Source organism: Neolamprologus brichardi, chromosome 8, assembly GCF_056152115.1.
Source record: "Neolamprologus brichardi isolate AB-2024 chromosome 8, ASM5615211v1, whole genome shotgun sequence".
In the NCBI taxonomy this organism is placed as follows: Eukaryota; Metazoa; Chordata; class Actinopteri; order Cichliformes; family Cichlidae; genus Neolamprologus; species Neolamprologus brichardi.
This window is the reverse complement of record NC_142111.1, coordinates 10,865,350-10,890,697: the sequence shown is the minus strand read 5'-3', so window position 1 is coordinate 10,890,697 and position 25,348 is coordinate 10,865,350. Positions and strand designations below refer to the sequence as shown.

General features: G+C 40.6%; 3 protein-coding genes and 1 pseudogene across 7 annotated transcripts; 3 read left to right on the top strand and 1 right to left on the bottom strand.

The window, feature by feature from the left end:
* Window positions 1-255: 255 nt before the first annotated feature.
* On the bottom strand, window positions 256-3,474 carry eme2 (essential meiotic structure-specific endonuclease subunit 2). 3 transcript variants are annotated; one of them, XM_035915440.2, is made up of 8 exons: window positions 2,924-3,474; window positions 2,223-2,344; window positions 2,040-2,138; window positions 1,822-1,946; window positions 1,641-1,704; window positions 1,091-1,206; window positions 818-1,007; window positions 256-741 (listed from the first exon to the last, which is right to left on the bottom strand). In XM_035915440.2, the coding sequence occupies exons 1-8, from the start codon at window positions 3,339-3,341 to the stop codon at window positions 586-588; spliced, it is 1,290 nt and encodes a 429-aa protein (XP_035771333.1). In that variant the 5' UTR covers window positions 3,342-3,474; the 3' UTR covers window positions 256-585. The 3 variants fall into 3 exon arrangements, with proteins under 3 accessions (XP_035771333.1, XP_006808072.1, XP_087701549.1); XM_006808009.3 differs by having other exon boundaries at window positions 2,040-2,141; window positions 2,924-3,473; XM_087845423.1 differs by having other exon boundaries at window positions 1,822-2,141.
* A 4,998-nt stretch (window positions 3,475-8,472) lies between these two features.
* Window positions 8,473-9,380, top strand: LOC148101748 (lysosomal dipeptide transporter MFSD1-like; annotated as a pseudogene). Its single transcript, XR_015719431.1, has 5 exons — window positions 8,473-8,540; window positions 8,866-8,966; window positions 9,076-9,172; window positions 9,256-9,311; window positions 9,373-9,380. The product of XR_015719431.1 is annotated as a lysosomal dipeptide transporter MFSD1-like (transcript).
* A 26-nt stretch (window positions 9,381-9,406) lies between these two features.
* Window positions 9,407-10,496, top strand: LOC148101747 (lysosomal dipeptide transporter MFSD1-like). Its single transcript, XM_087845422.1, has 5 exons — window positions 9,407-9,557; window positions 9,655-9,813; window positions 9,916-9,995; window positions 10,132-10,232; window positions 10,416-10,496. The coding sequence occupies exons 1-5, from the start codon at window positions 9,509-9,511 to the stop codon at window positions 10,426-10,428; spliced, it is 402 nt and encodes a 133-aa protein (XP_087701548.1). The 5' UTR covers window positions 9,407-9,508; the 3' UTR covers window positions 10,429-10,496.
* A 542-nt stretch (window positions 10,497-11,038) lies between these two features.
* Window positions 11,039-19,156, top strand: LOC148101746 (lysosomal dipeptide transporter MFSD1-like). 2 transcript variants are annotated; one of them, XM_087845421.1, is made up of 13 exons: window positions 11,039-11,173; window positions 12,254-12,354; window positions 12,464-12,573; window positions 12,657-12,712; window positions 12,815-12,958; window positions 13,056-13,214; window positions 13,296-13,411; window positions 13,548-13,648; window positions 15,120-15,231; window positions 15,462-15,599; window positions 15,738-15,877; window positions 16,672-16,783; window positions 16,880-19,156. In XM_087845421.1, exons 3-13 carry the CDS (start codon window positions 12,527-12,529, stop codon window positions 17,042-17,044), a joined length of 1,290 nt encoding a protein of 429 aa, XP_087701547.1. In that variant the 5' UTR covers window positions 11,039-11,173; window positions 12,254-12,354; window positions 12,464-12,526; the 3' UTR covers window positions 17,045-19,156. The 2 variants fall into 2 exon arrangements, with proteins under 2 accessions (XP_087701547.1, XP_087701546.1); XM_087845420.1 differs by lacking the exon at window positions 11,039-11,173 and adding an exon at window positions 11,378-11,588.
* The last annotated feature ends 6,192 nt before the right edge of the window (window positions 19,157-25,348 follow it).

Below are 25,348 nucleotides of genomic sequence, written 5' to 3'. Positions count from 1 at the left end.
GCAAACAAAAGGTAAACTCCTAGAAAGCCGTAGACTCTGGAAGGAACAGAGGTGCTTTTTGATACTGTGAAATTGACTTTTTGTAAACGTGTTTTGTAATCGCCATTTTGGTTAAATGTCAAAGGTAGCTCTGCACTGCACTCTGCAGTTTTTTTTGTTTCATTTTCTATTTCCAGTTTTTGCTACTTTTCTTTATGGATTTTCTTACTCAGGTTCATTCTTTAAAATAAAACCAAAAACCTAGAAAGTGCCTGCTTCAGCTTATTTATTCTAGAAAGATTCATACATATACATACAATTTATGCAGCTTATATATCTCCTATTTATATACAAAAAGCTGTGCTGAAAAACAGTTATCACATTATTCCCGGTACTCCAGATTATATTCTGGTAATCTATACATTTGATCTGCAGGAGTTAAGATGAGAAGAAAAAGTGCTTTTCCTGGAAAGTAAATCTCAAATCCAAGGCATATTTTTTACTTGTAAACATCAACATTAACATATTAGCAGCCAAGCAGAGACAGAGCATTATCAGAAACCAGTTTCGTCCTCGCTGATGTCTCCCGGTCTTCTTGCTCTCAGATTAGTCCAGGACCAGCTGGGGGTTGTGGGCTGTGAGGCAGCGATAGACTCGGGCTGATATCTCCGGTCCCACGCGTCTCTCTTTGCCTCCGCTTTTCGCCGAGAGGCCCGCGAGCAGCCCTTTTCTGTCCTCCTCTGACCCCGAGCTGTTGTAAGCCTAAAATGAACAGAACATATTACAGAAGAAAAGTTTTTCTTCACGCAAACCTTATCAGAGCACAGCGTCTCCTCACCTGTAGCAGCAGCTGGGGAGATGGATAGGACGCGGTCACAGCAGAGGCCACGGCAGGGCTGACTCTGTTCAGCTGCTGGATCTGCCTGCTCCAGACCTGAATCAGGCCGGAGCCATCCTTCTCTACCCGGACCCCACTGGCCCATGAGCCATCCACGCAAAAGGGCAGTTCTGCTCCCTCTGTCAGGAGTCTGCAAGAGCACAAAGTGGAGGTTTCATTAATTCACAGTCAGCCGCTATACTGTCTATGTCAGGGCACAGAACTGTGGCATACTTGAAAGGGCGTTTGGACAAAGCTTTGGTGACAGCACAAACATGATCAGTGACCTCCTGCCAGCTATCCAGGAAAACCACGGAGATATTTTTGTAGAGCTGTAGATACACGAGAACCTGGAGATTAAAGCGTTTCGAAAAGAGAGAGAGAGAGAAAGCTATTTGTTATCCATCAAGCTTTTTTGAAGATGTATACAGGTTCAAGATTCAAAGTGTTTATTGTCATGTGTACAGAAGAAATAGCATCTCTCTGTGCAATGAAATTCTTCCTTTGCTGTCCATACACAAATGCCAAGTTAGATAGGGTTGAAGGAACAAGACCAATAAGGATAAAAATAAGTAAGTGGAGACAAGTGAGGTACGCAGATGTTGATGTAAATGGATGTACAAAGGAGCTTAATGTACAAAATGAACTTAGTGTGCAAAGTGTCCTGATGTGCAAATTGCAGTTGACGTAGGTCAGCTGTGTGAGTTGTGTGTGCATATGATAAAATCAGGAAGAAAGAATCGCAAATCCTTGAAAGAAAGACAGAGATTCAAAGTAAACTGACCTCCTCAATGTCCAGATGATCCATCCCCAATTTGTATTGTAGAGGCACACTGTGGGTGTTTGACCTGTTGGTAAACAATAGATCAGGTCATAGTTTCCGCACTTTACTTATAATCAGAAAGTGGAGAAGTGAAGGAGCCACTGGGTAACAGAGGAAGTTAAGTATTCCCAGTTAAGCTGACCTGTAATCTGGCTCAGAGTCTGTCACTAACAGAGTGACCACCTTCTTGCCATCACGGTTGAGAAACTCCAAAATTGGACTCCAGAAAGACCCCACCCCCGTCTCCACCCCTTGGCTGTGGATAATCTGCGGAGTGGCAGAGCGCAGTGTGAGTTCGAGGAGCCACAGCTCCTTCATACAGTCAATGACACCATTACAACAGCTCAAAGGACTGCTTACTCTATTCACAGAGATCACTACATCCATGAAATCAGCCAGACTCAGGACCAGAAGCACCTGCTCTTCCTCCTCCACCACTGAGACCATGCCACCTTCTCCCTGCTAAAGCCAAAACAGTAATCCCTCACGGGAATCAACAAAAATGCAGCAAATTGCTAAATCTAGATTGAGTGAGCTGCCTACCTGAGGTAAATCTTGGGTCCAGGCGATGCTGCCAACGAGCTGCTCGCTCTCGATGCTGAACTTCCAGTCAAGGGAAACCAGAATGTCCAGCAGGACGTCTGAGCCATCCTGCTGCAGAAGAACTGAAGAAAGACACAAAACAACACAGCAATTTGTGCGTTTTTGTGCATTATGAAGCCATCCCCGCAGAAGTTATAGTCAAGGAAAATGACATTTTTAAGGTGGTGCCTTTTAGGCTGGAAACAACAGCCAATACTTAAACAGTACTTAGGTAATGGTTCATAAAGATTTAGACAGGCCCTTGCAAGGAGCATTGAGTCACTGATGTGGAACGTAGACCAGGATGGAAATGCGAGACTGCAGTTTGATTTTGCTGCACTTTTTTCCCCTTAAATTCAAACTGGACATCTTGTTATTGGTAATGACTGTGGAGTGGGGGCGTGAACGCTTTTGAGCTTATGCAGGGTGTTGAAGAAGTAAAGATACCGTGGAAAACTGTATCGTAAACTAGAAATACAGAAAATACTCTTTAAGAGACAGGGATGGGATCATATGGCACAAATACAGTCAACACAAAAGAGATCATACCCATGTCATTTTACATCTGCACATATTTATTTATTTTTTAAAGTTGGCCCCAAATTGTAGTTGTAAAGTTAATTTCCGGCGACACCTGAAGGCATCCCTGTGTCCGTGTGTACCTGGGTGTATGCAGACAGTGATGCATTTGAGGCAGTTTTCTGGTCGGAGACTCTTGAGGGTCTTGGCTGCCTCTCTCCTCCTCTGCTGCTCCTGTCTCCTCTCGTCCTGCTCCTGGGCTCTGGCCGCTCTCTGTTTCTCTCTCGCCTCCTTCCTCTCCTTCACTTTCAGCCTGTCCTCTTCTATTTCCTCCTTACTGCGACGTTTCCTGGCAGGACTCGGTGTACCGGACCCACCTGCTGGAGGAGCCAGAGCAGCAGACCGCCCCCTATTTGCTGCTGAATTGTGTGAACCCTGCTCCTGCTTTTCTGTGCTGGCTGTCTGGCTGCTGTCATCGCTGTCCAAACCGGGTTTTGTTTCAGCGTCGCTGTCCTCAGACTCAGAGATTTCCCACGTTTTAGCTCTCCGTAACAAAGACATCTCACATGTTAGAGACGCAGTCGAAGTCCTTATTTGTAAAACCCTGAAAAAAACTTGGGAAAATCTGAGTGGTACTGCATTGTTTGTATAAACCACGATGGTGTTCGATGAGGGACAAATCACCCAAAACGCGCGATAGTTAGTACTGATGGGATTTCCGGCTCTTTTTAGAGAACCGGTTCTTTCGGCTCGACTCACCAAAAAGAGTCGACTCTTTCGGTTCCCAGACGACTCTTCAGGTTGTTTTGTTGCTTTAATTAATTAATTATTAACAACAATATAAAATTATGCTCAAAAGGAACTACTATTGTAAAAAAAAAAAGTGGTTTTATTTATATATGTTTATATATAAGTATATACGGTGGTCCCTAGAGACAAAGCATGTACAAACTCCAAAACACATTTCTAGCATTAACTGAACTTCCAAAACACAGCTACCTAGATCACTTAAATTACACAATTGAAAGCATATGTGTATTGTTCTTGTATTTATACACTCATATATATTCAAATAATTAAAAAAAAAATATGTTCATTTACCTGTTACTACCACACACCAAATCCGGTCGTTGGTACTTCCTGGCTTGTGTAGCCACTAGGTAACAAAAGGCCAAAACTGCGCCCTAGCATCCTGGAGCACTTCTGTTGTGTTTTGTACGTGTTTTGGAGTTTTTACGTGTTTTGGTGTTTGTACATACTTCGGGGTTTGTACACGCTTCTGAATTTTTACGTATTTTGGAGTTTTGACGTGTTTTGGAGTTTTTACGTACTTCGGGGTTTGTACATGCTTTGTCTCTAGTGACCACTGTAAATATACTTTAATTTATTCACTCCACATAAAATATAATAAATAAATCATATAATACTAAAAACAACTATTTACATTTCAACTTTTAAACCTTTACATTTTCAGCTTTTTCCTTTTAAACAAATTTAAAGTGAAACAACACAAAACACTGCAAACCACAACACAATTAAATATAAATTAAAATATGAAAACAAAAAGAGCATGCACATTCTCTGTCATATGGGCCTGCATGAATAAACTTTCAGAATCCTTTATCTTCCGCAACTGAAAATAGTTGTGGATCATTACTATACCTTTCAAATGTGACGTTGTTGTCCCTGGCTCTCTTTCTCTCTCTTTCCCTCCTGCTCTGTTCCTGTGCTACTGCCTGTAATAACGGCCCTCCCCCCTCTTCCCAGCAAAGGAGGTGACCTAGCGAATAAATAAGTGGTGTACTGCAAATTTGTGTATTGAGTTGTTTAAATGTACTTACAAAAATAAATGGCCAACATCTATGGGGCGCCGTTTGTAAAGTGAAACATGCTGAAATTAACAGCAACATTTTTCCACATTTAGCTCAAAACCTTACAAAAAAATGTTTTTTTGGGTAATTTTTTTACAACATTTAGTAAAATATTTGTAACTTTTCATAAATTTGTTAAATATTAAATCTACATGTTAAATATTAAATCTAAATATTATATTTAAATCTAAATGTTAAATGTTAAATCTAAATGTTAAATTGAAATGTTAAATCGAAATGTTAAATATTAAATCTAAATATCATATTTAAATCTAAATATTAATGTTAAATCTAAATATTATATTTAAATCGAAATGTTAAATGTTAAATCTAAATGTTAAATGTTAAATTGAAATGTTAAATATTAAATCTAAATATATTTAAATCGAAATGTTAATGTTAAATCTAAATATTATATTTAAATATAAATGTTAAATGTTAAATCTAAATGTTAAATCTAAATGTTAAATGTTAAATCTAAATGTTACAGAAAACTAAATATTTAGGCTAACATGCAAATTTATTGTACAACGGAATCAACGGAAATACCAAAATAAAAGCTTCCCGAAAACCTCCGGTGCAAAATTGTGTCTGCTCTCCCCCTCACTTCTCCCCGCCATGTGCTGCTTCACTTCTTGGCTACGAGCATGTCCAGCAAAGGACATGTGCTGCAGCGATTGTGCAGTGGAGACTGCAGCTGCTAAGAGTGCACTACTGCTGAACCTTTGGATGGCCGACAAAACGGATCTTCCGATGTTTTCAGCTAAATCGCCGGACATGCTTTCTCATGGTCCGCGCCGGGTTATGGCTGAATTCCAGTGGAATGACGGTCCCACCATAATAGACGTTCCAGCCATGTGTTCCAACCCTAAAGCCAGGGGCGATTTTAGCCCATTTTGGGGGTGCTTAAGCAAACATTACAAAAAACATTACACCCAGGTAACCCTCAGTGTTGAAAACGTGTTTTCCGACGATGTTTGCTACCCTACTATCCATCCTGCTCTGTAGTAAAATTCAGCGACATTTGACCGTCCTGTTGCTCCCATTGAAATGTATACAGGCTATTTAAAATCTAAAACTTTAAATTGTCCGCAGCCTACTGTTGTTACCACTGTCCTGTTTGAAATGGATACTAACTAGCTAACTGACTGAATGCCCATTAACCGTATAACTCCTCTGTGTGTGTGTGTGTGTGTACAGAGAGACAGCCAGGTTCATAATGGATATAAGGAAGTTTTTTCAAAAAAAGGAGCCACATTCAGGTAAAAGTGTAAAATCAAATGATCCATCAATCAAGAATAATGTTGGATCAGTGTTTCAATGTTTATATCTTTTATTAGATGTTCATGTGGTTTGGTTATTTGCCTTTTGGTTGAAAGTACACTGAGAGAGGACTTTTTTATTAGTGATCTTATTAGAATTTCTTTCATATTAATGTAATTTTTCATCTAATTGAATACAATCTATTTGTGTATGATTGTCAGTCCGAAGAGGGAGAGAGGAAAGAGGGGAATGTGAGGAGAAAGTACAAGATCAGGAAGAACCAGGTAAGAAAACAGACAGGGAACAGTGACAGGCACAACAGAAACTGTTAAACTGACAAAGAAAAAAAAAACTAATTTTACTCACACAATCAGGAAGTTGTGTCCTCCCTATATTAAAGCTGCTATACAGAATCTGCAAAACAAACTGGTTTGAAACATTTTTGACCCTCTTTAACAACATTCCAACATAACATTATAATTGATTGGGGAGATTAAAATTAATGATATATTTTTATGTGGTTCAGCCACAACTCTACTAAAACCTCAGCCAGTAATAGGTAGGCCAACTTTTGGACTGTCCAGTTGACTGTATGACTGCCGCAGTACGTACATCACATTTGCACAGTATCAGAAAGTGCCAAACGGTGCCCTGGTGGAGTGAGGAGCTGTAAAGAGAAGAGTGCTTTGTTTATATTCTAAAAAAGTTTTAAGCTTGTTTCAAAGATTCTGTACTGCAGCTTTAAATGTTTTCCAAAAAGACACATACAATTAACTTATCAGTGTTTCTCAAACTTTTTACAGTGTGTACCACCTGATAAAAAATGTCAAGCTCTCCTAAGTACCACTATGAAAGCATGAAAGTCATAAATCTTACAACACAAAATTATTATTAAATTAGTAAAATTAGTATCTGCAATAAAGATTTTTTTATACATTGTATACATTCTACCACAGGCAAAGTTGCCTCCATTTTTATAGTTTTTATTAATATTTTTTAATAATTTATTCTGTTTTGGGAGTGTTTTTTATGTATCTGTATTATATTATACATACACATTAAAAGTGAATATCTGTCCAAAAAATGCACTCAGTTTACTTCTTACTCACTATGAGCATCACTCGTTATTCTCCCCCAGTAATTAAGGTTAGGATTTTTTTCTATTCCAATCCATTCTTCTTTTGCAGCATTTAAATAACCTTTATCAGATTTGATGGTTTTGTTACAGACAAAAGTGTTTTGCTTTTCTTTCACCAATGTGGGGATTAAATTGTGTTAAAATGTACAAAACAGTGATGTCATGTTTTGTGACCCAGGCAGAGAGACTTGATGAATTTAAGAATCTTGTGATTTAATAAAGAAATTTGCAGACTTGCACAGAGATGGTAAAATTATGATGACTGATAACGGAGACGAAGACAACAGACGATGAAAAAAGGGAGGAACAGGGGTTTAAATGCACCAAAGTGACAGTCAGAGAGAACTCGGGACAACATTTAAGGATGCAGGGACTGACAGAGACAGGTTTATCTTGCCTGGCTGGGCAGCTCTCTGGGTGCTCAGCACCCCTAAAGCTCTGATCCTAGAATCGCCCCTGCCTAAACCTAACCTTATCCCTAACCATAACCTTATTCCTAACCTCTACTAGCAGTTAAATGACGTAAAATAGTGTTGCCCAAAGCGATTTTTAGAAAATGAACGAACATGTGTAGATTGAGTCCAAACGGTTCTCATGTGTTCTCCTTTTTTCCGATGCCGTCATTTAGGAACGTGTTGGGTACCCGAAAGCATAAAATGTTGACAATTTGACACCTAGCGAAAATTATTACGCTTAGGGAGTGAGAACGTGTCTGACCACTACCGGCACACTTTTGCACCGCAGGTTTTCGGAAAGCTTTTATTTTGGTATTTCCGCTGATCCGTGCAATAAATTTACATGTTAGCCTAAACATTTAGATTTAACATTTAACATTTAGATTTAACATTTGGATTTAGATTTAAATATAATATTTAGATTTAACATTTAGCATTTAGATTTAAATATAATATATAGATTTAACATTTAACATTTAGATTTAAATATAATATATAGATTTAACATTTAACATTTAGATTTAAATATAATATTTAGATTTAACATTTAACATTTAGATTTAACATTTAGATTTAGATTTAAATATAATATATAGATTTAACATTTAACATTTAGATTTAAATATAATATTTAGATTTAACATTTAACATTTAGATTGAATATTTAACATTTAGATTTAACATTTAAAATTCTGTTTTAAATATGAAAAGTTACAAATATTTTACTAAATGTTGTAAAAAAGGACTTGTTTTGAGCTAAATGTGGAAAAATGTTGCTGTTAATTTCAGCATGTTTCACTTTACAAACAGAACCCTGATTGTAATTTATATAGTGTTTTATTTCTCCAGGACACCTGTAAGTTACTTAGCAACAAACACATACGTTTCCCTCCAGGTAGTTTTAAGATATGAGTTTCCCAGCATCAGCCACAAAAGAAGCGGCCGCTCACTCTGTTCATGTAAACGACAGCGAAGGATATGATTTTTGACGCTGTTTCTACAACTAAAATGATGGCGCAGCCGGCAGAAAAAGGTACGTCTCACTGCAAAGTTATTTATTAAAAACACAGCAAGTCAGCACAGATTACTGATACGAACCAGACCTCTGCTTGTAACCCTGAACACACTTCCCTAAAATCTCAGCATTTTGTACTTCCACTGGGATTACAGAATTACATACTTTTTTCTCCTTAAAAACAAGCTAAAAACCAAAACGTGCCAGGTCGCACAATAGCGCTTTGTTGAAAGCCAAAAATGTCCTCAGACATAATAAAGTATTTCTTATATTGATCTGAGGCTGCTGCCTTTTTAAATCACCTGATGTTGCCCTTTCTTTATTGTGCGTCACTGTCTTGCAGCATACTATCGCTTTGTGGTGCTCTTCTTTAACTGTCTGCTGACCTTTGGGTCCTACTTTTGCTTCGACATTCCCAGTGTGTTATAGGATCAGTTCCAAGGGGTGAGCAGGAGGCAGCGCTGCTTACAGATTGCATCAATATTGCACGACTTAATTATCAGCAGGGAAAGACTGATGTTGTTTTTAATGTTTGACTGTTGTTTTTTGACAGAACCTGACGTGTCCCAATGCGACGGTGATCAACGGGACAGTGGATTGGGGATGACCCCTCAGCAGTACAATCTTCTCTATGCCATCTATGCTTGGACGTAAGCACGTTAATGCATTGATTTCACTGTGAAAATGCAGAAAAGTGGCTTATCAATGAGAAGCTTCTCTCTGTTATCAACAGGAATGCAATAGTGGTGATCCTGGCTGGATTCCTCATTGACAAATTAGGAAATCACTGTAAGTTTTGTTTTATGTTTTCTCTCTGCATGGTCTGCAGTTATTTTTAATCTACTGACAGTAAAGTGATGGTACAACCATTTCTTTTGCTCCTCTTTGCAGTCGGTGTGTTTCTCTTCTCTTTTCTCTGTGTTTTGGGCTCATCGCTGTTTGCTCTCGGCTCCCACTTCAAGGGATCTCCCTACTTGCTGCCGCTAATGCTCACCGGCCGTCTGCTGTTTGGATCAGGCAATGGATCTCTGACTAGTAAGTTCCCCTCATGGATATGAACAAATATTCTCTGCAGCATCGCCTTTGAGAAGCATTTCTTAACCGCTCAGTTACCTTTCTCCTTCTTCATTAGTTGTTCAGAATCGCATCACAACCTTCTGGTTCAAAGGGAAGGAGTTGGCTTTGGCTTTCAGCCTGACCCTGGCCTTCTCGCGGCTGGGCTCGGTGTTGAACTTCTTCCTCACGCAGACGTTTGAAGAAAAATATGGCATGCAGTGGACACTCTGGGGTGGTAGGTGACAAGTGTGTAGAAATCTCAAGGATTATGGTGTGGTGCCATGTGACCTTGGTTTCTTAGGCGAACTGTTGTGTGTGCTGGGCTTCACTTCCGCAGTCATTGTCAGCACCTTGGACAAGATTGGAGTGAGACGGCTGGGTCTCGATGGAGCCATCCAAGAAGAGTCTCGCAAAGTGGTACGATCAATATCCTTTAAAAAAAACAACATGCATACATAACACTGAAGATTAAAACCTTAATTTTTCAGTATTATGGACACACTAGTGATCTGTGTGGGGAGCATCATTTATTGTTGTGTGTTTTTATGTGTAGAGGATTCAGGATGTGAAGCTCCTGTCAGTAAGATACTGGCTGCTGGTTCTCACCATCATGTTCTTCTACAACGGCATCTTCCCCTTCATTGCTGATGCAAGGTAAAGTTCTCAATATGAAGTGTGAGCATACAGACTTGTACATGCAGAACTGCTTTCAGAGTAATCCGTGAAACTTAAACCTGCATTCCGCTAAATACAGCAGCACATATTGCAAGTTCAAGTGATACTAGTGTCACAAACATTCACATCTGTCTTCTTTTTTTTTTTTTTTTCATATCCCAGCAAGTTCATTTAGGATAAGTACAGCTACTACAGCCAGAAGGAGGCAGCTTATATTGTGGGAGCAGTCTATGACAGCTTAGTGGTCCTCTCAGCCATTGGGGGCATTCTCATTGTATGTATCTTTAATTTCAACCCAAATCTTATTCCTGTCTTCAATTCAATTTTATTCATACTGCACCAGATCAAAACAACCGTCCCTGTAGGGTGCTTTATATGGTAAGCTAAGACCCCCCATGAGCAAGGACTTTGTGACAGTGGGAAGAAAAACTCCCTTTTAATAGGAATAAACCTTCATCAGGTCCAGGAGGAATCTTGAAACACTCTCGCTGCCATGTGTTTCAGGATTATGTGGGTCTGCGGGGAGTTTTTGCATTGGCGAGCGCCGTCCTCACGCTGCCTGTGTTTGGACTCCTGGCTTTCACTTTTGTCCCTCCTCTGGTTTCAAACATATGGCTGGGAGTCACCTACTTCTTTGCTGCTGTGAGTGCGGATTTTATTTTTTTAATTCATTTTTGATAAATAAAATCTTAGACGTCCGAGTTAAAATGGTAAATTATTACTATGAGTTAATGTATTTCCTAGTATGTCAAACTTGTTGCTGCTTTTGTGGCATTCCAGGCCAGCATGTGGCCGACTATTCCCCTTGTCGTACTTCAGGCGACTCTGGGAACTGCCACCGGCCTGGCCACCTCCGTACAGATGTTTGGGGTCGGGATCTCCAATCTCATTGTTGGACAGATACTAGGCACCAAGTCCAGGTGGGGAGTACCTGACATTAGAATCTCATTGCAGTGCACTTGTTTAGAAGGTTCCATGAAAGCTGAGCTGGAAGCAATCGCTTCAGAGTGTCGAGTCAGAACATTTGTTAATGTTCACATGAGTGTGGAACAAAACGGGCAGAGTCCAAGTTGTCGTTCTTCATATTTAAAATTGAGAAGTCACAACCGTGACACTCGGTGTGCTAGACCCACATGCTGGTGGAGGGGCCAAGACAGCAGTAGGTTACTAAGCAACAAACACTCCATCCATGTGCTTTAAAGATATGAGATTCCCAACATCAGCTGCAGAAGAAGCGTAGCAGCCGCTCACTCTGTTCGTGTAACCGACAGCGAAGGATATGATTTTTGACCCTTTGTTTTAAAGATAACGCGATGGCGCAGCCGGCAGAAAAAGGTACGTCTCACTGCAAAGTTATTTGTTAAAAACACAGCAAGTCAGCACAGATTACTGATACAAACCAGACCTCTGCTTGTAACCCTGAACACACTTCCCTAAAATCTCAGCATTTTATACTTCCACTGGGATTACAGAATTACATACTTTTTTCTCCTTAAAAGCAAGCTAAAAACCAAAACGTGCCGGGTCGCACAACAGCGCTTTGTTGAAAGCCAAAAATGTCGTCAGACATAACAAGTATTTGCTATATTGATCTGAGGCTGCCGCCTTTTTAAATCACCTGATGTTGCCCTTTCTTTATTGTTTGTCACCTCTTAGTGATCAACTTAGCATTTTATGCTTCCAGTGTCACAAAAAGAGCTCGTGACTGTAGGAGAAGTTGGCTGAACACGAAACTCAGTTCGCTCTGTGCGTAATTAGCACACATAATTCTCCACTCTGTTTTTCGTAATTCATAAGCTTAACTGTACAGAACAAGAAGAATTACATATACTTTTTCCTCCTTTAAAAACAAAAACAGTTCCAGGTCGCACAGTAGCACTTTGTTAAAAACCAAAAATATCCTCAGAGATAATAAAGTATTTGTTATATTGATCTGAGGCTGCTGCATTTTTAAATCACCTGATGTTGTCCTTTCTTTATTGTGCGTCACTGTCTTGCAGCATACTATCGCTTTGTGGTGCTCTTCTTTAACTGTCTGCTGACCTTTGGGTCCTACTTTTGCGTCGACATTCCCAGTGTGTTACAGGATCAGTTCCAAGGGGTGAGCAGGAGGCAGCGCTGCTTACAGATCGCAGCAATATTGCACAACTTGATTATCAGCAGGGAAAGACTGATGTTGTTTTTAATGTTTGACTGTTGTTTTTTGACAGAACCTGACGTGTCCCAGTGGAACGGTGATCAACGGGACAGTGGACTGTGTGGAGGGACTGGGGATGACCCCTCAGCAGTACAATCTTCTCTATGCCATCTATGCTTGGACGTAAGCACGTTAATGCATTGATTTCACTGTGAAAATGCAGAAAAGTGGCTTATCAATGAGAAGCTTCTCTCTGTTATCAACAGGAATGCAATAGTGGTGATCCTGGCTGGATTCCTCATTGACAAATTAGGAAATCGCTGTAAGTTTTGTTTTATGTTTTCTCTCTGCATGGTCTGCAGTTATTTTTAATCTACTGACAGTAAAGTGATGGTACAACCATTTCTTTTGCTCCTCTTTGCAGTCGGTGTGGTTCTCTTCTCTTTTCTCTGTGTTTTGGGCTCATCACTGTTTGCTCTCGGCTCCCACTTCAAGGGATCTCCCTACTTGCTGCCGCTAATGCTCACCGGCCGTCTGCTGTTTGGATCAGGCAATGGATCTCTGACTGGTAAGTTCCCTTCATGGATATGAACAAATATTCTCTGCAGCATCACCTTTGAGGAGCATTTCTTAACCGCTCAGTTACCTTTCTCCTTCTTCATTAGTTGTTCAAAATCGCATCACAGCCTTCTGGTTCAAAGGGAAGGAGTTGGCTTTGGCTTTCGGCCTGACCCTGGCCTTCTCGCGGCTGGGCTCGGTGTTGAACTTCTTCCTCACGCAGAAGTTTGAAGAAAAATATGGCATGCAGTGGACATTCTGGGGTGGTAGGTGACGAATGCAAAGAAATCTCAAGGATTATGTTGTGGTGCCATGTGACCTGGGTTTCTCATGTTATTGTTTCTTAGGCGCACTGTTGTGTGTGCTGAGCTTCGCTTCTTCTGTCATTGTCAGCACCTTGGACAAGATTGGAATGAGACGGCTGGGTCTCGATGGAGCCATCCAAGAAGAGTCTCGCAAAGTGGTACGATCAATATCCTTTAATAAAAACAACATGCATACATAACACTGAAGATTAAAACCTTAATTTTTCAGTATTATGGACACACTAGTGATCTGTGTGGGGAGCATCATTTATTGTTGTGTGTTTTTATGTGTAGAGGATTCAGGATGTGAAGCTCCTGTCAGTAAGATACTGGCTGCTGGTTTTTACCATCATGTTCTTCTACAACGGCATCTTCCCCTTCATTGCTGATGCAAGGTAGAGTTCTCAATATAAAGTGTGAGCATACAGGCTTGTGCATGTACAGTGGCTTGCAAAAGTATTCGGCCCCCTTAAACTTTCCCACATTTTGTCACATTACAGCCACAAACATGAATCAATTTTATTGGAATTCCACATGAAAGACCAATACAAAGTGGTGTACATGTGAGTAATGGAATGAAAATCATACACTCCAAACATTTTTTACAAATAAATAACTGAAAAGTGGTGTGTGTGCGTAATTATTCAGCGCCCTGAGTCAATACTTTGTAGAACCACCTTTTGCTGCAATTACAGCTGCCAGTCTTTTAGGGTATGTCTCTACCACGTTGGCACATATAGAAACTGAAATCCTTGCAAGAAATTCAATGTGTATGATTTTCATTCCACTTCTCACATGTACACCACTTTGTATTGGTCTTTCATGTGGAATTCCTTTTTTTTTTTTTTTTTTTTTCTTGTTTTTCCTGTCCCATTTGGTTCTTTAGCCGTCAGAATTGTTGTCTGAAGACCAACAAGGATACCCAATGGATTTTTTTTGCCAAATGGATCATCATGGCATTGCCGTATTGGTCCATTTGATCGACCTTTGTCTTTATTATTTATTTTATTTTATTTTCAGTTGTTACAGACGGGACAGACATGAGTGAGGGATAGGAAAGGGAGAAAGAAAGAGGATGGAAAAGAAAAACAGAAGGGGAGAGGGACAGTGAGAAAGGGGGGGAAAAAAATATCTCCGGGATCACCTGTTGAGAGAAAAAGAATAGAAAACAAGCAAAAAAAACAAAACAAAGCAACATACTATACACAACACCATCGCATTAATCTAGCTAAGTGTAAACAGCAGTAAATACTAAATATTGAATGTTGTTGTGCAGCACGCAGGACAGACAGTGCACAATGTGCTTTGAAGTAGCAGCCAAGAAAGGTGTGATTTAAGTCTACGAACAGTGAACACCCGTGTGCACACCTGTGTGGATCGGCGCGCTTGTATTCAAATGGTTTCCCCATGTAATGGTCTGCAAGAGGATGTAGAGAGCCATAGCCCTGTCCCCCAGGGCATGAAGCAGGCATGGAGGAGATCCAGGCCCCAGACATCCAGAGGCCCCAGAGTGCAAGAGCCCAAGGAGGACCACCGGAGGGGCATCCGTGCCACCCTCATGGGAAGGGCTGAGGATCCCCAGACGAGGGGTCACCCAGTAGCCACCGGGCAGAAGCTAGAGGGGGCTGTGCCGGCAGCCAGCTGTGCCAGAGTGAACCGAGCCACAGGCACAGAGGCCGGAGGCCCGAGGGCATGTGGAATTCCAATAAAATTGATTCATGTTTGTGGCTGTAATGTGACAAAATGTGGGAAAGTTCAAGGGGGCCGAATACTTTTGCAAACCACTGTAGAACCGCTTTCAGAGTAATCCGTGAAACTTAAACCTAAATATTCACATCTGTCTTCTTTTTTTTCTTCATATCCCAGCAAGTTCATCCAGGATAAGTACAGCTACTACAGCCAGAAGGAGGCAGCTTATATTGTGGGAGCAGTCTATGACAGCTTAGTGGTCCTGTCACCCATCGTGGGCATTCTCATTGTATGTATCTTTAATTTCAACCCAAATCTTATTCCTGTCTTCAATTCAATTTTATTCATACTGCACCAGATCAAAACAACCGTCCCTGTAGGGTGCTTTATATGGTAAGCTAAGACCCCCCATGAGCAAGGACTTTGTGACAGTGGGAAGAAAAACTCCCTTTTAATAGGAATAAACCTTCATCAGGTCCAGGAGGAATCTTGAAACACTCTCGCTGCCATGTGTTTCAGGATTATGTGGGTCTGCGGGGAGTTTTTGCATTGGCGAGCGCCGTCCTCACGCTGCCTGTGTTTGGACTCCTGGCTTTCACTTTTGTCCCTCCTCTGGTTTCAACCATATGGCTGGGAGTCACCTACTCCTTTGCTGCTGTGAGTGCGGATTTTATTTTTTTAATTCATTTTTGATAAATAAAATCTTAGACGTCCGAGTTAAAATGGTAAATTATTACTATGAGTTAATGTATTTCCTAGTATGTTAAACTTGTTGCTGCCTGTGTGGCATTCCAGGCCAGCATGTGGCCGTCTATTCCCCTTGTCGTACCTCAGGCGACTCTGGGAACTGCCACCGGCCTGGCCACCTCCGTACAGATGTTTGGGGTCGGGATCTCCAATCTCATTGTTGGACAGATACTAGGCACCAAGTCCAGGTGGGGAGAACCTGACATTAGAATCTCATTGCAGTGCACTTGTTTAGAAGGTTCCATGAAAGCTGAGCTGGCAGCAATCGCTTCAGAGTGTCGGGTCAGAACATTTGTTAATGTTCAAATGAGTGTGGAACAAAACAGGCAGAGTCCAAGTTGTCGTTCTTCATATTTAAAATTGAGAAGTGTGTGTGTGTGTGTGTGTGTGTTTGGACAAAGCATAATAATGCAAACCAGTTACACTTCAAATTACATCATACACATAAAGATACAGCTGAGCTGTACTCAAATACAGTATATAAATAAATAAGCTGGCATATTACTTCAGACTGGTTATGTAAACCTAAAGTCAGATAATATGAATTAACACACCACATACAGCTATGCAATGAAAGCAACTTCACACTATTTAACATCCAGTACACAGAGCACAGAAACAACAAATCTCTCTGCTAGAAGCTAGTCAGTAATAAAATCTGTTATGTTAGCGAACTGCCACTTATGCATAACCTCATTTAAACAGAAGCACAAAGAACTGCTCATATGTCATCAAACATGCTAAACATGGCTAAACAAAAACATGACTAAGTGAAGTACATCTTTAAACATACGGTCTCATGAGCACACGCACTGTCAGTTGTTTAGCTGCTGTTTGTCTCTGAGATGAAGCTGCACACATGCACACCTATGGTGCATTCAAGGGTGCATGGGAAATCCCACACACAACTCTACCTTTTTGTAAAGCACTAATTGTCCTTCCAGTCTTGTTTAGCTCTGCAGTTTCTCCATTTGTGTTGTAGTGAAACTAAGATCCCGCTGTGGCGTTGGCAGAGGATGATGATCTTCATGTTGGCCAACACCATCAGCTGCATTGTGATCTCAGTGCTGCTTAACGTTGTTGATCACAGACAGGTCAGACATCTGAAGTTACTTCATTAGGTTACCTCATGACTTTATTTTCTCAAAACACTATCAGCAGAAAGTTAATGATGCCCCCCACCCTTACAGGACGGGATCCTGAACAAGACAACCAAGAAGTCAGGGCAGGCACAAGAAGGCTCCAAGAACTCAGACGCAGAGAAACTTGAACTGAAAGCCACTCACCCAGGCAGAGGAGAGGAAGAGTCAAATGAACAGACAAGGAAAAAGTGCACACTTTCTTTATTAAAGTAGAAATACAGATACCTGGGTTAAAACAAAATACTCAATTAAAAGTTGAACTACTGAAGCAAATTTTTAACCTAAGCAAAAGTGAAAAAGTACAGGCTCTGAAATGTACTCAAAGTAGGCAAGTAAAAAGTTCTTGAAGAAGTTCTTGAAGAACTGTTAAAATGACAATCAATCTAATTGAAACAGCTGCATGTTATGGACGTGACCTCAAGGATTTGTAGTTTAGATTTAAAAGCACTTAATGAAATGAACTCAGTAATTTTCCATTTGTTCTGCAGTTTGTTCCAAGCCAAGGGTGCTAAATGAACAAAAGCTCTCTTACCAAATTCAGTTCGGGCAAATATACCATTTATACTGTCTTTACACTAGACAGTATAATGTTGGAATTCAGTGAATGAATCTAAGCATCGCTACTATAAAGGGACTGAGTAAGGTGCTGCTGAAATGGCCGTCAGCAGTATTTCTCATGTCAGAGATAACAGAACTACCATTAAAGTCAACGTCAGGTTCTTGGTCGCCTCCCTGACTAAGATACTTCTTGCAAGAAAAGCATGTGAAGAGTCCTGCCAAATCAAAAGGTCTTCTACTTCAATGTTCTTTAAGTCAAAGTGTTCCTGAATGCTTCTGAAGTCAATTTGTAAGCGTGGATTTTCTTCAATGTCATGTTTTTTGTCTTCACATGCAGTGAATGAGTAACTACCATCTACTCAGGTATGTGTCTGCTTGTTTGTTTGTTTTTAAGCAATATTTAACTCATTCAGTGGGCCACAGGTTAAATTCACTCAGGTTATTAAATGACAGATTTTCATTTATTTGACTTTATCTACAGGACATAAGTAGATAATTCAATTTTAAAACACATTTTATCTCTGCTGAAATAGCTATAATGACTACTGCCATGAATAACTGTGTGGACATTACTGCTGTTACACAGCAAATCCAGCATGTCCAAATTAACACTGTCAGATTTGATTTCAACACTATTAAAATGTCTATATGGGTCCACACCAGAGAGTGTTAATTTAACTCTTTTTGGAGAGTTGGTATGTTAATTCTGATTTAGTGTTAAACACCAAATCTGTCTGGAGTTGATAATTTAACACTTGGTGTTAAGAGTTTATATATTAACTCTCAAAGAGTATTTGAGTTTAACTACGTAAGAGTTATCTTCTAATTAATTCTAAAAAGTATAATAAACATTTACTAAAAAGACGCAATGGTTTTTAAAAAACATTTATTCTGAACTGTGCACCACAATTTCAAAACATTTTCTAAAGATGTAACAGTGTACATGTTCTCACTTTCAATTTTGTTTATCAAAAGGTCTGACATAGGTGAGCTGGTAAATGCAAATAACAGCATTCTCATCCCTTATTTCAATAGATACAAAATACAATATGCATGTCCTTCATTCATCACTTTGTGGAACTTCAACGCACTTCTGCTCTCCCCCATATTCCATCTTCACAAGCATATCCTATGTGGAGATTGAATAAAAATTAGTTGACACTAATTAATGGCACAAATCAATTGCAGCACAGTAAAAAAAAAAAAAGGAATCCTTTTTGAGACATTACTTGTGTAAAGTATTTTCCCAAAAGACAAGGACACAGGCAACAGGTAATACTGAACTAAATGTAAAGCCTCAACCTTTTTCATTTTTACCTAAACCGTGTGCACAAAACTCTGGAGGGATCTAAATGCTAACGTAGAACCCAGTCAGGACATCTACTACTGCTGTCTGCTCGTTTTTTTTATAGGGGATCATTTTCAGGCTTCAAGTAGGACTATTATACCAACATTTCACATTCTAGACATTGTTTTAGGTGTATTTGACCAAAGGTTTGACTGAAAATTCACATGCAAGCTTTTTTTCAAGGCTGTGGTATTTGCCCGCAAACAATACCTTTCAGCTAGCTAAAACAGAATATTATGCTATCACCAAGCAACATGGGTAATGCCTTCCACACAGCTTTGTCTTAACTCCAAAGAGCCACAGAAGTAAAAGCTAATAATAATAAATGAAACAATCTTTTAAAAAATGACTTACCAAGCATGGCAAACAACTCAAATATGTAGAGCAAAATGTTCTGAAACGGCTTCACTTCAGCTTCGATTGGAGCCGTGCTGGGGGCGGAGTCTGTGAATTTACTTTAGTGTCATAGCCCCTGTAGGAGTTCAGAGTTAAGAGGTCAAGAGTTAATGTTTCCATTGTAACACCTCCAGATTTGAAATAGAAACACTCATTTTTAACACTCAATTTTAACTACTATCATTTTACACCTCAGAGTTACATTAAAAGAATGTGACTCTACTTAGAGTAAAATTAACTCTAAGACTACTAACACCAAAACATTTAACACTTTTGAATTTGCTGTGTACTAAATCATGTTATATATATTATACTGTTGCGTAAACGTGACTATCCAGAGTTGGGACTAGGAATAAGTGTTGCAGACTGTATTTAGTATTTAGAAATACAGAAATTACTCTTTAAGGGATGGGATCGGCACACTAAACATACATGGCACAAATACAGTCAACAGAAAAGAGATCATACCCATGTCATTTTACATCTGCACATATTTTAGGGTGACCATATTTTGATTTCCAAAAAAGAGGACACTGTCACGGTTCGCTGGAGGACTCACACGCAGGACTCAGAGGCACAGTATTTATTACAGTTCCACCAGGTGTATATACAAACAGTGCAGGGGGGTAGTGCTATATACAAAGCAGTGACAGGGAAAAAGGCTCTGGGGAAATCCAGGTAGGGTAAAGACACTCGCTCCTCTTCTGACTCTCTCCTATCGTGACCACTCTCTCTCCAGACACTCACACAAAAGGAATCCGCTCGGGGAATGCAGGGTCGGGTCCAGGGGATCTATGTACAGAAGGAAACACACGTTAGAGGTTTTGCGCAGGGAAGCGAAAGAGAACTTGCTCAGAGCCGGGCTGCACTGACGCGAGTCACACACAACGATCCAGCGACGAGTAGAAGCCACTCCCTGGCTTAAATTCAATTCAATTCAATTCAATTTTATTTATATAGCGCCAAATCACAACAAATGTCGCCTCAAGGCGCTTCATAGATACAGAGAAAAGCCCAACAATCATATGACCCCCTATGAGCAAGCACTTTGGCGACAGTGGGAAGGAAAAACTCCCTTTTAACAGGAAGAAACCTCCGGCAGAACCAGGCTCAGGGAGGGGCGGCCATCTGCTGCGACCGGTTGGGGTGAGAGAAGGAAGACAGGATAAAAGACATGCTGTGGAAGAGAGACAGAGATTAATAACAGATATGATTCAATACAGAGAGGTCTATTAACACATAGTGAGTGAGAAAGGTGACTGGAAAGGAAAAACTCAATGCATCATGGGAATCCCCCGGCAGCCTACATCTATTGCAGCATAACTAAGGGAGGATTCAGGGTCACCTGGTCCAGCCCTAACTATATGCTTTAGCAAAAAGGAAAGTTTTAAGCCTAATCTTACAAGTAGAGATAGTGTCTGTCTCCCGAATCCAAACTGGAAGCTGGTTCCACAGAAGAGGGGCCTGAAAACTGAAGGCTCTCCCTCCCATTCTACTTTTAAATACTCTAGGAACAACAAGTAGGCCTGCAGAGCGGGAGCAAAGTGCTCTAATAGGGTAATATGGTACTACAAGGTCATTAAGATAAGATGGGGCCTGATTATTTAAGACCTTGTATGTGAGGAGCAGGATTTTGAATTCAATTCTGGATTTAACAGGAAGCCAATGAAGGGAAGCCAAAACAGGAGAAATATGCTCTCTCTTTCTAGTCCCTGTCAGTACTCTTGCTGCAGCATTTTGGATTAACTGAAGGCTTTTCAGTGAGTTTTTTGGACATCCTGATAATAATGAATTGCAGTAGTCCAGCCTGGAAGTAATAAATGCATGAACTAGTTTTTCAGCGTCACTCTGAGACAGGATATTTCTAATTTTAGAGATGTTGCGCAAATGGAAGAACGCAGTCTTACATATTTGTTTAATATGTGCGTTGAAGGACATATCCTGGTCAAAAATGACTCCAAGGTTCCTCACAGTGTTACTGGAGGCCAAGGTAATGCCATCCAGAGTAAGAATCTGGTTAGATACCATATTTCTGAGCTTTTCAGCGCCGAGTACAATGACCTCAGTTTTATCTGAGTTAAGAAGCAGAAAGTTAGTGGCCATCCAAGTCTTTATGTCTTTAAGACATTCCTGCAGTTTAACTAATTGGTGTGTGTTATCTGGCTTCATGGACAGATAGAGCTGGGTGTCATCTGCATAGCAGTGAAAATGTATGCTATGTCTTCTAATGATGCTGCCTAGGGGAAGCATGTATAATGTAAACAGAATTGGTCCTAGCACTGAACCCTGTGGAACTCCATAATTAACCTCAGTGTGTGAAGAGGACTCTCCATTTACATGCACAAATTGGAGTCTATTAGATAGATATGATACAAACCACTGCAGTGCAATACCTGTAATACCTACAGCATGTTCTGATCGCTCTAATAGGATATTATGGTCAACAGTATCGAATGCTGCACTAAGGTCAAGAAGGACAAGCACAGAGATGAGTCCACTGTCAGAGGCCATAAGAAGATCATTTGTAACCTTCACTAAAGCTGTTTCTGTGCTGTGATGAACTCTGAAACCTGACTGAAACTCTTCAAATAAACCATTCCTCTGCAGATGATCTGTTAGCTGTTTGACAACTACTCTTTCAAGGATTTTTGATATGAAAGGAAGGTTGGAGATTGGCCTATAATTAGCTAAGACTGCTGGGTCTAGAGATGGCTTTTTGAGTAAAGGTTTAACTGCAGCCACCTTGAAGGCCTGTGGTACATAGCCGATTATTAGAGATAGGTTGATCATATATAAGATCGAAGAATTAATCAATGGCAGGACTTCTTTGAGCAGTTTTGTAGGAATGGGGTCTAAAAGACACGTTGATGGTTTGGAGGAAGTAATTATTGAAGTTAACTCAGAAAGATCGATTGGAGAAAAAGAGTCTAACTTAACATCAATGGAACTAAGAGTAGCTGTAGATAATATTACATCTGTGGGATGATTATTGGTAATTTTTTCTCTAATGATAAAAATTTTATTTGTGAAGAAGTTCATGAAGTCATCACTAGTTAACGTTAAAGGGATGGTTGGCTCAAAAGAGCTCTGACTTTTTGTCAGCCTGGCTACAGTGCTGAAGAGAAACCTGGGGTTGTTCTTATTTTCTTCAATCAGTGATGAGTAGTAAGCTGTTCTGGCTTTGCGGAGGGCTTTCTTATAAAGCAACAAACTATTTCTCCAGGCTAAATGATGATCCTCTAAATTTGTGACACGCCATTTCCTCTCCAGATTATGAGTCATCTGCTTTAGGGTATGTGTTTGAGAATTATACCACGGGGTCAGGTACTTCTGATTAGAGACCTTAGTTTTCACTGGAGCTACAGTATCCAGAGTCGTACGTAGTGAGGAGGTGAAATTATTAACAAGATAATCGACCTCTGTTGGGGTAGCGTTCAGATAGCTGCTCTGCTCTGTGTTGGTACAGGGCATTGACGATGATAACAGTGGCTGGATTATATTCTTAAACTTAGTTACAGCGCTTTCAGAAAGACATCTACTTTGATAAAGTCCACTCTCCACTGCTGCGTAATCAATTATTGTAAATGTAAATGTTATCAAGAAATGATCAGACAGGAGAGGGTTTTCAGGAAACACTGTTAAATGTTCAGTTTCTATGCCATATGTTAAAACAAGATCTAGAGTGTGATTAAAGTGGTGGGTGGGTTCTTTTACATTTTGAGAGAAACCAATTGAGTCTAACAACAGATTAAATGCCATGTTGAGGCTGTCATTTTTAGCATCAACATGGATGTTAAAATCACCCACAATAATTATTTTATCTGAGCTCAGAACTAAATTAGATATAAAGTCTGAGAAATCAGACTGAAACTCTGTGTAAGGCCCAGGTGGACGATAGATGATAACAAGTAAGACTGGTTTCTGAGTTTCACAGCTGGGGTGGACAATGCTAAGCATCAGGCTTTCAAATGAATTAAAAGTCTGTCTTGGTCTTTCATTAATTAATAGACTGGTGTGAAAAATTGCTGCCACACCGCCCCCTCGACCTGTGCTTCGAGATTTCTGGTAGTTAGAATGACTCGGGGGTGTTGATTCATTTAAACTAACATAATCATCCTGCTGCAACCAGGTTTCTGTAAGGCAGAGTAAATCAATTTGTTGATCAATTATTAAGTCATGTACTAACAGAGACTTGGAGGAGAGAGACCTAATATTTAATAATCCACATTTCACTGTTTTACTCTTTGGTTCAGATGTGGATACTGTATTGTTCTTTCTTTGTAAATGTTTAAGTTGTTTGTTGCTGGTTTTTAGTTTGTTTTTTGTCTTTTTGGAAGCAGACACAGTCTCTATGGAGATGGGTTTTTGGGGGGGGTAGCAGGAGGAGAGAAGCTGCAGAGAGGCGTGTAAGACTGCAACTCTGCTTCCTGGTCCCAACTCTGGATAGTCATGTTTTGAGGGGTTTAATAAATTTGTCCATATTTCTAGAAATGAGAGCTGCTCCATCCAAAGTGGGATGGATGCCATCTCTCCTAACAAGACCAGGTTTCCTCCAGAAGGTTTTCCAATTATCTATGAAGCCCACATCATTTCTGGGACACCACTCAGACAGCCAGCAATTTAAGGAGAACATGCGGCTAAACTTGTCACTCCTGGTCTGATTGGGGAGGGGACCAGAGAAAACTACAGAGTCCGACATTGTTTTGGCAAAGTTGCACACCGATTCAATATTGATTTTAGTGACCTCCGATTGGCGTAACCGGGTGTCATTACTGCCGACGTGAATTATGATTTTACTAAATTTACGTTTACCCTTAGCCAGCAGTTTTAAATTTCCTTCAATGTCGCCTGCTCTGGCCCCTGGAAGACAATTGACTATGGTTGCCGGTGTCTCTAGCTTCACATGTCTAAGAACAGAATCACCAATTACCAGAGTTTGACCCCCAGCGGGTGTGTCACCGAGTGGGGAAAAACGATTAGACACATGAACGGGTTGGTGGTGTACCTGGGGCTTCTGTTTAGGACTATGCTTCCTCCTCACCGTTACCCAGCCGCCCTCTTTCCGCAGCTGCTTGGGATCTGCCGGGGAACAGCTAGCGGGGCCTACGCTATCTTCGGCTGCACCAGCTACAGGGGCAAAATGCTGGCTGCACTGATGAGGCCCAGGTGTTTCCTCTTCAGAGGGGCGTGGGCCGAGGGCGTGAACCCACCATGAGTTCCGCCCTGGCGAGAGAGCAAGAGAGAGAGCAAGAGAGAGAGCGAGAGAGAGAGCAAGAGAGAGAGAGAGAGAGAGAGAGAACACTACTAGTCAGCGGCCTGCTGATCCCCTGGCCGTGACAGACACTTGGCCCAGTCATGAAGAATTTTAATAATACTGTTTGCTTAAAGAAATTTTTATTTAAATAATGCCTTCTCTGTGCGGTAAATGAATGGTGAAACAAAAAAAGAGTCTTATATTTTACAAGTCAACACGTCTAGAATGAAATAATGTTACAGAAATATTGCCTCATTTGTATAAGAAAAATGACCAGTGAGGTACCAGTGAGGCATTGTGCAATGGTTTCTGCTGTCTCATTTCTAACCTCAATTAATTTGTTTTGCGCGCCACCATTCTTCAAGTCAAAGTATGTTTGGGAATATATTCTTTGTTCCATGGTTACTTAAGTCTGAGAAATGCCACAGTACTGGATTTTATTAAGAGCTCAAAGAGTGACTTTGTCAGGAAGTGATCAGCTGATCACGGGATCGGGTTTAAAAGAGAGACACCACCCACTTGTTCGCCACTCAGACATCGTTCTCTTCATGTCAGGAGCTCCGAATCCTTGCCGACGTCAGTCTCCGCCTGCTTCAGCCACTGTGTTTTCCCTCTTGACTCTTTTTCTCATCCCGGCTCCGCTCGCTCTCCGTCTGTAACGTCGGTTCTGAAGCTGCACTTCGTGCACTGATCATTACTAGAGTAACTGCGTGCCTGTTCCAACCCATCGCTAGCCTTCGCCGTGTTTGGGTCTAGCCAGCACGGCACACGGGCACGCCGAATTACTGTGTTTAATTCGCGCGTTTCCCCCGATCGTGACAGGATGTCTGAGCCCGTCATAGACCCAGCGGAATTCGAATGGCTGAAAGCCGAAGTAATATATCTTCGCGGTGTGGTAGATCGGATGAGCACAAAAATGGAATCTCTCACTGAAACTGTCCTCCAACTTTCCACTTCCGTC

Excerpts from the sequence above, each read along its gene's own strand:
- eme2 (XM_087845423.1), bottom strand. The coding sequence starts at position 3,341 with ATGTCTTTGTTACGGAGAGCTAAAACGTGGGAAATCTCTGAGTCTGAG. Across the intron at positions 2,142-2,222 it reads GGACCCAAGATTTACCTCAG|CAGGGAGAAGGTGGCATGGT; the intron begins GTAGGCAGCTCA and ends TTTTGGCTTTAG. Across the intron at positions 1,705-1,821 it reads GACTCTGAGCCAGATTACAG|GTCAAACACCCACAGTGTGC; the intron begins GTCAGCTTAACT and ends GTTTACCAACAG.
- LOC148101747 (XM_087845422.1), top strand. The coding sequence starts at position 9,509 with ATGCTCACCGGCCGTCTGCTGTTTGGATCAGGCAATGGATCTCTGACT. Across the intron at positions 9,814-9,915 it reads GCAGTGGACACTCTGGGGTG|TCATTGTCAGCACCTTGGAC; the intron begins GTAGGTGACAAG and ends TCACTTCCGCAG. Across the intron at positions 9,996-10,131 it reads AAGAAGAGTCTCGCAAAGTG|AGGATTCAGGATGTGAAGCT; the intron begins GTACGATCAATA and ends TTTTATGTGTAG.
- LOC148101746 (XM_087845420.1), top strand. The coding sequence starts at position 11,567 with ATGGCGCAGCCGGCAGAAAAAG. Across the intron at positions 13,412-13,547 it reads AAGAAGAGTCTCGCAAAGTG|AGGATTCAGGATGTGAAGCT; the intron begins GTACGATCAATA and ends TTTTATGTGTAG. Across the intron at positions 13,649-15,119 it reads CCCTTCATTGCTGATGCAAG|CAAGTTCATCCAGGATAAGT; the intron begins GTAGAGTTCTCA and ends TTCATATCCCAG.